General features: G+C 42.3%; 1 protein-coding gene across 1 annotated transcript; it reads left to right on the top strand.

The window, feature by feature from the left end:
• Positions 1-7,080: 7,080 nt before the first annotated feature.
• On the top strand, positions 7,081-9,273 carry foxj1b (forkhead box J1b; the record flags this gene model as incomplete). The annotated part of the gene is made up of 2 exons (XM_083933145.1): positions 7,081-7,668; positions 8,407-9,273. 2 exons carry the CDS (start codon positions 7,081-7,083, stop codon positions 9,271-9,273), a joined length of 1,455 nt encoding a protein of 484 aa, XP_083789271.1.
• Positions 9,274-12,069: the final 2,796 nt, after the last annotated feature.

The raw sequence follows: 12,069 nt of genomic DNA, 5'->3' as shown, positions 1-12,069 counted from the left end.
CAGCCAATCAAACGAGAGCGTCGCCGGTGGGATTTGTATGCTGTAAACGGAGAGTCTCGGCTCGTGCGTGCCTTTAACCGTCCGTGGCGGCTTTATTTTTCATACTTAAAGATACGTTAAAGGACAACAGGTCATCACAGTAAGCGCGTTTTATATTTTGGAACATGCGTGGCGTTTAAATCGCCGCCGAGGAGGGAAATTCCCACTCGAGTAATCGCAGACGTGGTTTGTTTTGGACTACAGCTCCCGTGAGCACTCGCTTTGTTTGTAAAGCTCCAGAAGGCAGACTTTTTGTGAATGACGGCCGCTCTCGTCCAATTCCCATGCGCGCTGTGTCACTCTCTTGCCAAATATGGTAAACAAATCCACCATCGCCAATTACATCGCTCCGAGTTAAATTAGGGACAGCCGACAGTCATGGGTGCATATTCAGAAGCGTCGAGTCTGCTCTGCGCACTCCTTCTCAGGACCCACTTTGTGTGTGTGTGCGTGTGTGTGTGTGTGCGTGTGTGTGTGTGTGTGTGTGTGTGTGTGTGTGTGTGTGTGTGTGTGTGTGTGTGTGTGTGTGTGTGTGTGTGTGTGTGTGTGTGTGTGTGTGTGTGTGTGTGTGTGTGTGTGTGTGTGTGTGTATCCCATCAGTGCCGCAGCTTATCTGCACACATCATCAGTGCGGACTGCGGCGGTATTACAACCTTTCTAGCATCCCCCATTTCTCCTTTGTTGTAATAACAGAGGCAGAGAGCATGGTTTTATTTTTCTTCGCTCTGTGCTTGCTCAAGGACACTACAGCAGGTCGGTGATGGATGGCAACACAGGGTTGGAAACAGGGGTATAGCTTAACATGAAGAGGATGGTACCTTGAATCACCCATCTTCATCCAGATGGCCATGAGGACGCATATTAACGACTTAATCACCCTATTAGTAGAAATTACTGAGCATATAATAATGAATCGTTAAACGAAATAGGGCCATTTATTGTATTTTAATGGCAGTCACTAGCATATGTGATTAAAGTGTGAATGTGGCAACTTAACAAAAGTAAGATAAGGAATGAAAAATATAATACAATAGAGCTACATTGAATTTATGTAATTCTTAATTCTAATCCCCCCTCTTTGGTTTATTGTATTTGACAATATTGCAAGACATCAATAAATAATTTAATAAACATTTACAAGTAGCCTCATGTTTGGATTAGGTTCAGTTGAATAGATGTATAGGCTTCTAAAGCAGCAGCCGTTTTAGTGCAGGCCGTGTAAAATGAGCCCTCCGATATCAACACAAGCCGCTCAGAATTGTGGGTAACTGTAAACTGTAAACATTGTTTTATCAATGGCATGTTTGCAGCTGCTATACTGTGAGTGAGGATGGAGAAAAGATTGGAAATAGCGACCTCTGCTAGTGAGAGGAGGTAAGTGGATAAACAGTATTTACTGTACTACTGGGGTCATTGACATATGGTAATAAAGTCATGTTTTTACTTGGAGGTTTCACAATACACATTTATATTCCAGCGTGACCTATGATATGCCAACTCTGGTTAACAATCTAAAGTTCTGTGTTACTTATGGCTCTTTTTGGTGTCATGGATGGGCAGATAGATAATTAGACCGATTAACAACTTTATTAATCCCGAAAGAAATTTCGGCTGTTGTAAATATTATACTCAAGTGGCACGCAGGAAATTTACAATAATATAAAATAAAGAAATATAACAGAATTACAATATAGAGGAAAAATGTGATGAGACTATACAATTGTGAGGCAAGTGGAATTTTACAAACCAAATATATAAAACTATATATAAAAAAGTGCAAGTATATCATCATTATTATTATTATTGTTACTATTATTATTATTATTATTATTATTTTTATACATGAAAGTGTACTAAAACCAAAAACTTTAGCCACGTGCAATAAAGTGACCAAACAAGATCTAACACCAGAACGATTCCAAAGGTGCATTACTGGTTGGTTCTCCACATTCCTCCCAGTGCGGTGTTGTAAAGCCTGATTGCCCTTGGGAGGCAGGATCTCCTCAGTCTGTCCAGCACATGACAGCGTAGAACAGGACACTGGCTACCACAGACTTGCCACACTTGCCATTACTTCACTTAAACCAGGAGCACATTGGAAGACCGTTAAAGTGTGATTCTGGTGAAAAAATCATCCCGTGGTCTTTTTGGCACTTACATATATCAAATAAGCCATTGAGACATCAGCTGGACGTGGCTAACACTAATTAGCTTGGGGCAGTGTGGTGAAGTCATAAAAACAGCTTTTTTTAACCACTAATTCTGCTCAAAATAACACCAAACCTCTGCAGTAGCACAATAAGTATCCCTACACATAAAACAAAGCAGCAATGGGCTCCTTCCTTTTGGGTTGCATTTGGTAATCCACTTGAATGGACTTTACTACGAGAGGAGCTGGTACCAGGGCCAGTTGGTAAGTCTTTCAAAACACTGTTTTAATAAACTGGTGCTTCATTTTATGTGTAGGGACTCTTTTCGTGCTACTGCAGAGGTTTGGTGTTATTTTGAGCAGAATTAGTGGTTAAAAAACCCGTTTTAATGCCTTCACCATACTGCCCCGAGCTAATCAGTGTTAGCCACGTCCAGCTGTTACTTGGATTTCGCCGTTAATAGTTCAAACATGATAAAAAAAAAACTGTCTCAATGGCTTATTTGATGCATGTAAGTGCCAAAAAAAGACCATGGGATAATTTTTTAATTTTTCACTGAAATTACACTTTAACACTGAATCCAAAAGAGGAAAGACACATATTAAGCATTTGAAGATTACAGTTCCATGAGACAAACTGTATTTTTCATATTTCCACTGTTAACCAACAGGTTTGTTCATAGTTACAAAAATAAACCAATTTTGATACAACTGAGGCTCAAGTGGGCAGTATAATCCTGAAACTTATACAAGGTACTGTGTACCAAAAGTAGTCTGTGCAGGTTCTCCACAATCCTGAAAGCCTTTTGACGTTTTAGAGAATATGCTTTTTCACTTTCTTGCCGAGTTAGAGAAGATTGATACTACTCTTCTTTAGAGAGTGGCATTAATTGTCTCATCTGACTCTCAGCACAAAAGTGTGGAACTCTTCATTTGGGTGTATTGGATTAATCTTTACCTTCATCATTTCAACTGCTACGTTTTAGCTGTAAGGTAAAGCCAAGATCAAACTAAATGTGTCAAGAAAAATATCTTTAATTTACAAGGAGAGTATTCAGGACTTCTAATCTCTGCAATTGTTACAATTGGGACAAATGTCTAGTAGAATCTGTGTTCATCAGTTGATTTTGTACCTTTCTCCAAAGCTGTAGTTGTAAATTGTAGCCAAAGGGGTTAAATTCAAGGGACGTCGTTATTTATTTGGATTTTTCAGAATTAAAACCCCTCCAAAGGTTAACAGTGCTATTAACAAGAAATACACACTGGTGTAACAGTTCTCCTCAGCACCCTCTGTCAACCCATTAGATGTACTGTAGCCATACTGTACAGTAGGCTATGTGTGCTTAGTTGCAGCTGAAGGACAGTGGAAAGCCTGGCAACAATAAGAACAGCTGGTCAAACATTTGCCACCAGTAAGCCCTTTGTCAAGAACCCGAACAAACCTGGAGACATTTTAAAAACCACGCCTCCTTGACGGGATGCAACAGCTGGCTCGACATATCCAGGTTCTTCAAGTGTTGCAGCATGGATTTTGCCACTCATCCATCCTCAGTGCCCTAAACTGAATGCCAGCCCTTGTCAGCCTCCACTCTCCAAATCTTTAACCTCAGGAGATGTGTCGACAAAATCTGTTTGGGGAGGGAGAGAGACTGCTGGCCCTGCATTCTGTAGGAAATATCCTCAGCCTTCAGGAGGAAGATGCGTCATTAATTCATGTGAACCACGGCTCTTCTTCTTTAAAGGCTTTCTCCCTCTATATAAGTTGTTAAGTGGTCATTGTGTCAGTATACGATTTTTGACTAATACCATGTTGGCTTTGTGTATCCCACGTGTATATTAGACAGCAGGGACCCTTGAATGCCATATAGCATGTGCAATATTACTTTCCAATATCAGGTGCAATATATCTTTTACTCATTTTACTAAATTATCTGACTTTTTTTGTCTTTTTTGGCACAGGGGTGATAGCATTACTCCCTACTCCTCCTTCTAAACTTAAATTGAAATTCCGGCTTAAAATCATCCAAGGGTCTTTTTTGGCCAATTCGGTCATCAAATAAGCCATAGAGACAATTTTTTTCGTGTATGAACTATTAACGGAGATTACGGATAACAGAGAGACGCTAACAGCCTGCCGCGGCTGACGCAGATTAGCTCGGGGCGGCAAGTTGAACGCATTAAAACAGCTTAACTGCTCCAAATAACAGCAAACCTCTGCAGTAGCACTGTAAGAGTCCCTACACATTAACCGAAGCACCAACAATGTAGTATATAACCCAGAGTTTATTAAAAGAGTGTTTTAAAGACTTATCTACTGGCCCCGGTACCAGCTCCTCTCGTAGTAAAGTCCATTCAAGTGGATTACCAAAGTCAATCCAAAAGGAAAGAGCCCATTGATGATTTATTCCAGCAAAACACGTAAACGTTGTGGTTTGTGGCAGTATGATGAAAAATAAGTTAATAATAGATGGTAAAAGATTTGGAAAAGTCCCACACAGCTTTTCCTACAGCACCGAAACATCACGCAGATCTCAGGGGTCAGGGGGCCTGTGTTTGCCAGAAGACGCACAGCATATGTGAGTGCACAAAAATTAAAAAGCTTACAACAGAAAAACTTTTCATAGGCTGCCATTGCGTACGATGACCCTGCTCTGATAAACCAGTGGCTTATTGTTTTGAATCTGGAGATTGAGACACCGATTGTCTTAGGCAGAGGGATTACCATGTCTGCAGCAAGCATTTGGAAAAGGGCGACTTCATTATTCGTAGAAGAGCTTCTGACCCAAAGAACGGCGTGCCTTTCAGGAGTGCAGCAACTAGCTACGGAAAGACTGGAGGTAAAGATATTTACCAAACTGCCACAAACCACAACATTTACGGGTTTTGCTGGATTGAATCATCAATGGGCTCCTTCCTTTTGGATTGCATTTAGTAATTGACTTGAATGGACTTTACTATGAGAGGAGCTGGTACAGGGGCCAGTAGGTAAATCTTTAAAACACTCTTTATCATGCTACTGCAGAATTTTGGAGTTATTTGGAGCAGTGGTTAAAAAAGACGTTTTGATGCGTTCAACGTTCAGCCACGGCAGGCTGTTAGCGTCTCTCCGGAAAATCTGGCAAAAATTAAAAGTTAATACAAGAAAGAAATAATCTGGTTGGCTTATTCGATGACCGAATTTGCCGAAAAATACCCTGGGATGATATTAAACCGGAATTTTACCCTAAATTTCAATTTCATTAACTTTATTGGTTTAATTTAATGTTGTCATATGTTTCTACTTCTTTTACAAAATGTATCTTTGTGTTATTGATTCTTTAGGGACTGGTGTTAGCCTTACTCATTATACCAGATTGTTTTGTTTCTTTGTAATTTATGAGCAACCTGTGGCACAATGATTTCCTTCTGGATAACTAAATTTCTATCTTCTCTTCATGTGTGGTTGTGCACTCTGCTGTAGCTGCAGCACAGTATTGATCCACTGGGTGGAAGTGTTTCGTCATAATTAACGACGCCTCTGTCGTTCACTTCTACACAGAATAATGTTGGCCAACAGTCAGTCTTACAGAGAGCGACCAAGAAGGTCACACTAGTGTTTGATTTTCTGATTATAAATGAAATCCTCATTCTACTTTAATGTCTTTGTTTAAAAATTGATTTATGCTGCTTTTGCTGCACTAGCAACTATTAATCTGTTCTGTTGAAATTTGCATTATTTAATCATTTTTATTATTTGCTCTGCTGATCTGACACGTTTTTTTAAACAGTGCCACTGAATTATGAATTCCTTCTTAAGAAAATAGGCTACTGCATCCAATAAAGTGTATCATGACCCACTTAACTTTCTAACAATTGTACTTTACCATAGGTATCTGGACTAAAATGTCTGGGTTGAAATCCACCGATGGGCAAATGATATGACATTAACTGGATTATTGTCATGTAATTGTGCAAAAGTCACGAGCAAATATTCAATCAACATTTGCCTTTTCACGTTTGAAAAGAAACAATTATCACCCACAGTGAAAGGCACGGTAAAGGAAAGTGCGCTCCGAGCGGGACCCGTGGCGCGTCTTTCGCAGCGCCAGCGGGAGAGCCGTGACGCGCGCCACGGAGGTCACGTTTCAGCCTGTTTCCGGGATGAAGACAAAGATTAAAGTCAGCGAAACTGACTGTTCTTACTGCAGCGAACCTGTAGTGCACTCATTCGACATTCATGTGAGTGCCACCCCCCCTTTCCCCTTGTGTGCGTGCATGCGTGCGAGAGAGCGAGAGAGAGAAAGGCAACGATACCCAGCCAATCAGGAATCCCCTCAGGCGTTTAAAGGGATGGTGGGCAGTCTCTTGGGCTTTATGAGCGACTTAGTTCTTTACAACCTCCACATATTCTCACGTCTTGACCTCCCACATACATTCAAACAGAACCGAGCGTTTGGATGAGCAACAGCCCGGTTCGCCTGACTCGGCATGGATCTGTCCTGAGTGGCTTTTGTTTGCCCTTTCCACCCTATGATCTGCTGCTGGATGCTCCTCGCCCTCCCCTCGCCGCACTTGTTGCGCAGAGACTAGATGCGCCGCTGAGTGCTTGGAGAGGAGAGGCAGGGACGGACTGTAACAGGTGCACGCAGAGAATCTTCCCCATAAAGGCTGCGTCTGAGGTAGGGAAATTAGCCTACTCATCATTTGTGGGATTAATATATTTAAACAATGTTTCATCCTTGGGAATATATGTAAGTGTGAGTGTAATATAGATTCATTTAGTGAACAGTGTTTCACTTTTTTTGACTTCAAGATAAAAACAAAACTTTACATGTCGATTTGAAGATTTCTTTTCTTTCCTTTTTTGTTCTTGTTGCCCATCTTCAGCCCTAACCGCGCGCGCAAAAACCAGGATGCCGGTTCTGACGAGCCCCGACATTGCCAACAAGTTTAAGGAGAAATGGCTGGCGGTTTACCCGGAGGATCAGGTCACCGGGTCCGACTCTGCCCCCCTAGATGACAGCCTCACCAGCCTCCACTGGCTCCAGAATTTCTCCATCCTCAACGCGGACCCGGAGCGGCCCAACGGAGCCGGACCGGGCTGTCCCTTCTCCCAGCAGCACCTGTATCTCAAGCGGCTTGGCTTCCCCAGAGGTGGCACCGAATCCCCGTCTAGCCCGCCTGCCGGGGACACCGCCTCCACCGGGATGCCTCTGTACCTCGGGAGCCCCGTTACCTCCGGCAGCGACTCCACAGCGGCTCCCCGGTTCTCCAATTGTGGACATCCAGTTAACAGCTACCCACAAATCCCCATCCAGGCCAGCCCGCCTGCGGAGGTCGACTACAAAACCAACCCCAAAGTCAAACCGCCCTATTCCTACGCTTCTCTCATCTGCATGGCCATGCAGGCCAGCAAACAGCCCAAAGTGACTCTGTCCACTATCTATAACTGGATAACGGAGAATTTCTGCTACTACAGACACGCGGAGCCCAGCTGGCAGGTAACCGAGACCGGCTAACTCCCCCCTCTATTATTGATGAGTAAGATAAATGGCAGGTGAGGGAGAGAAGGGTGAGCAATTGATCCCAGTGTCACCATCTGACACCACATCTTTATGCTACAGGACCTGAGACAAGGCCAAAGAAACCCCAAAAAACGTCAGATGTAGTGAACATTTTTAATTATCCAGCTTGTCATCCACTGCTTTTCTTTTAAATATTCCGAAGAATAAGAGTCTGATAATTTCACCCTTTGATGATTTCCATGACAAGTGTTTCCCTAATGTACGACTCAGAAATTTCCATCTTCCAAGAGAGTACTCATACAGGGTTTTTGTCTGAGGGGAATGATGATGGGGTGGAGAAAAGCACTCTAAATGTGTGTGTGTGTGTGTGTGTGTGTGTGTGTGTGTGTGTGTGTGTGTGTGTGTGTGTGTGTGTGTGTCTGTGTGTGTGTGTGTTTGTGTGTGTGTGTGTGTGTGTTAATGAGGGTTCCTGTGAGAGATGGCAGCTAAGCACAGCTGATCATGTTTGAAATGCACAGAGCTGCCTGTTACTAGAAAGCCTCATTAGGTACATTTGCTTTCCTATACAAACAACAACAATACCCCCCCCCCTCCCTTTTCATCTCCCTTATAAAGGCAAACTGACACATTCAGTTTTTGCATGACTAACTCAAACTTGCTCAGTGCCAATGAGATTATGCTAAATATATATATATATTTTTCCCTTTGTCACAGAACTCGATTCGTCACAACCTGTCCCTCAACAAGTGTTTCAAGAAGGTCCCCAGACAGAAAGACGAGCCGGGGAAGGGAGGCTTCTGGCAGATCGATCCACAGTACGCAGACATGTTTGTCAATGGCATCTTCAAACGCAGGAGAATGTCCGCTAACAGCTACAACAACATCAACAACAACAATAGACAGAGCAAACTGCTTCAGAGTTATCACAGCACCCAAAATGGCTGCCCTTACCAAGGGGTGGGCGAAAAACGGAAGCACCCGCCCTCTAAGAGCAACGGCAAGGCGGCGAGGGCCACCGAGTCCCCTCTTTTAGCGACGGAGGCCCACAAAGCAGACATCCTGAGGGGGGACTTTGACCTGGCGTCCGTGTTTGACGACGTTCTCGGTGGGAACTGTAGCACCTTTGAGGATTTGGACATCAACACAGCACTGAGCTCCCTGGGCTGCGAGTTGGAGGTTTCCTTGCAGGGGAGGCAGCACTCGGCGGGGCTGGGGAGGTGGTGCGGCAGCGGCGCAGGGGATGTCATGGGTCAGAGCCAGCACCTGAACCACCAGCAGCTATCCTACGGTTACATGGATTGCTCGGCCAGTATGGGAGAGCTCCACGTGCCGCAGCAGCAGCAGCAGCAGCAACTGGATCAGCTGCTCCAAAGCCACCACCACCACCACCACCACCTGCAGCAGTTTGACGAGGCCTCCGCGCTGTTCCCGGAGCAGCCCGAGGAGGCGGTGCTGCAGCCGTGGGAGGAGATCAAAGAAGAGGCGCAGGCGATTCCTCTGACTCTGGATCAGGGCTTCGGCCTGTGCGAGGGCTTCTTCACAGAGATGCAGCCATGGGAACGAGTGGAGGCCTATCTGTGACCTTTGACCCCCCATCCACAAAAAAACCTCATTGACTCCCAATGAGCACTCAATGACCTGAACATGTCTGATTACTGGTCCAATATCACTCCCCCAAAAGAACAACACTGGTTACAACTACATCCCGGATACTTCCGCATTCAGTCATTCTGCAATCTGTAATTTATTTTTGGCAACTTTTCCTTCTTTTACAATACAAACATGATAATGTCAAATCTTAACTTAAACTGTGAACGCAGTTAACAAATATTCCCTTAACAAAAGAAATCAATGCGACTATAACGTTTGTCGGGGAAACGCGATTAGGGATTATTTTTCCCGCAGGCAATCGGCACCATCGGTAACATGACACGACACTGATATTTCCCGCACAATGAAATGACAACAGGACAGAGAAACTTTAAAAGAACAAATGAGAGTTTCACGCGGGCCGCCGAGGATTATCGCACTCCGTAGAACGAACGGCAGCAAATGTTTTCTTGAGGAGGCCGCGTGCAGACAACAGGACAAACTTCTGCTTTTAAGTTGGATTTTCTGGAACCGTAACAGCTAAAATGTCACGCCAGGCAGCCGGCGATAAGAGAATGAGTTCAAACGAGTGCTGAAGTTAACTGAACTGCAGCTAGTTTTGATGAAATTAAGACAAAAGTTCAGAAAAAACCCAACCACCCTCCTTCTAAACCCTCCACAAAGAAGCAGTGTCACTATAAAGGACTGAGAAGACGTGCATGATTCTATTTTTGCTACATTAGCATTAAACTGTTTTTTTGTTTTTTTTTACTAACATGCAGCAAAATCAGACATTCATCATCAAGTTTTCAGAGCAGGATGGAGACTTTAAATTCATAGTCTGAGATTAGAAATCAGTCATTTATGACTTTGTTATATAGTCAGTCTAATATATATTCACTAAAGTATATAGCATGAAGCCGGGCAGGAATATTTGCCATTTGTCTACAGTTATGAGAGGAGCAGACCTGAAAATCGAGTGATGAAAATCGAACATTATGCACTTTGATAGGCAGCAGTTTTTAGCAAAGCAAGACAGCTTTTAATTCCAGGATGTTTAGTTTGATTCTTTTTTTTTAATCGTATTAAAATGATGTTCTCTAAAAGTTTACTGACCATAATGAAAGTGATGGATATGCTGTAACTAGTTTGTTTTTGAACAGTAAACTCAACTCTGCAATAAGTCGACCGGGCATGTTTTTTTGTGCTTAAATAAGCTGTTTTTCTTTCGATATATATACAAAAACCGGGCATTTGTTGATTATATTTCGCCAAATTTGTTGATACGAAATATGCAGTTCATTGGTGATTCTGTGTTGATTAATAAGAAAAAATGAGTTCTGTTTTCTGTCACTGGGTGATGGATTTGTCCTTATGATTACTTTGGTGTTTTTATATATACAGTATATATGGTTTGTTTTCACATATGAATTTCCAAATGTGTTTGAGTATATAATAATTCTGTTGGTTGGAGGGGACGAATGGTGAGCGGATACATAAACTGAACTCTTAAAAAGGCCAGATTTTCATATTGATCAAGTTTGATACGAGCGCTTTAATCCTACCATCTTATTTTTCATTTGTACTTTTTTAAGCTGTTTAAAAATGCAATCATGCCTTGATGCAATAAATGGTGTCAATTAAAGAAAGAACAATAACAAAAACATGTGTTGTCTGGTGGTCATTGTGAGAGATCAGAGATCAGAACACCCACACATGATGGAGTGCAGTATAGAGCTGCAGTCAGGATGAATGAGTTAAAGCTGTGTGTGCAATGAAGATACAAAAGGTCCATCAGAGTTGATCATTAATGAGCACAGACAGGTCTGGACCCGCCTGGTGTTTGAAACATATAGGGGATGGATACAACAGCGTAAACACCTCTACAACACAATGCAATCTGATACATGAGACGGCACATTCATTTCAATACAAACACACATACACTATAAATGTAATATATTTTATTTATTTATTTATGTGTATATGTATAACAAATAATATTAAAAAAAATTCAATCTAAAAAATCTACGAAAAAGTTGTACTCCGCAAGATTTTCCTCTTAATTGTCTTTTAAGTCACTATCAATCAAAGAGTGAGTTAAAACAATGGTGACTGATAATATGACGACCCACTAATGAGGCGCTTGTATTCGCTGCTTTGCAGAGAAATACCATCTAAGTGTCTGTGGTGACATTCCCGCGCTAAAATCAAAAGCGCCGCACAGTTATTGACGCTTATTACGTCGTTCCCCTTCTCTCTTTGGACCCCCTATCAGTGTGGAGCATGTGAGGGCATCACACCGCATTGATTATTGAAAATCCATCACAAGCAATTCTTACTTTTCAATAACTTGTCGCAAAGGGCTTCACTTCAACAAGACCAAAAACATGACAAAGAGCTACAACAACGCTAGCAGCTCTGTGAGGCTAACTGCTAACAGCAATGCTAACATGCTCATAATGACAATTTCAACATGCTGGTGCCAAGTGGGTATAATGTTTACCGTGTTCACCATTTTAGTTTAGCGTATTAGCATGCTAACAGTTGCACTAAAGCACTAAACATTTCAGTATGAGAATAAAAAAAGTCAACGGCATTTCATATTTTTCAATTGAAATTGTTGCATATTTAAAAAATAAAAAACGATCTCATGTATCAATTACATTTACACATCAACAACGAAACTTAGGCCAGTCATTTAAGTTTTCTGACTGGTTTCATTTTGCTGCGTTTTTTTCACAACCGTCAAGCCTTTAGAGTTGTTTGACCACGCAGAGCCACAGT

This window comes from Echiichthys vipera (genome assembly GCF_963691815.1).
Source record: "Echiichthys vipera genome assembly, chromosome: 18".
NCBI lineage: Eukaryota > Metazoa > Chordata > Actinopteri > Perciformes > Trachinidae > Echiichthys > Echiichthys vipera.
This window is presented reverse-complemented; position numbering and strand designations above follow the sequence as displayed.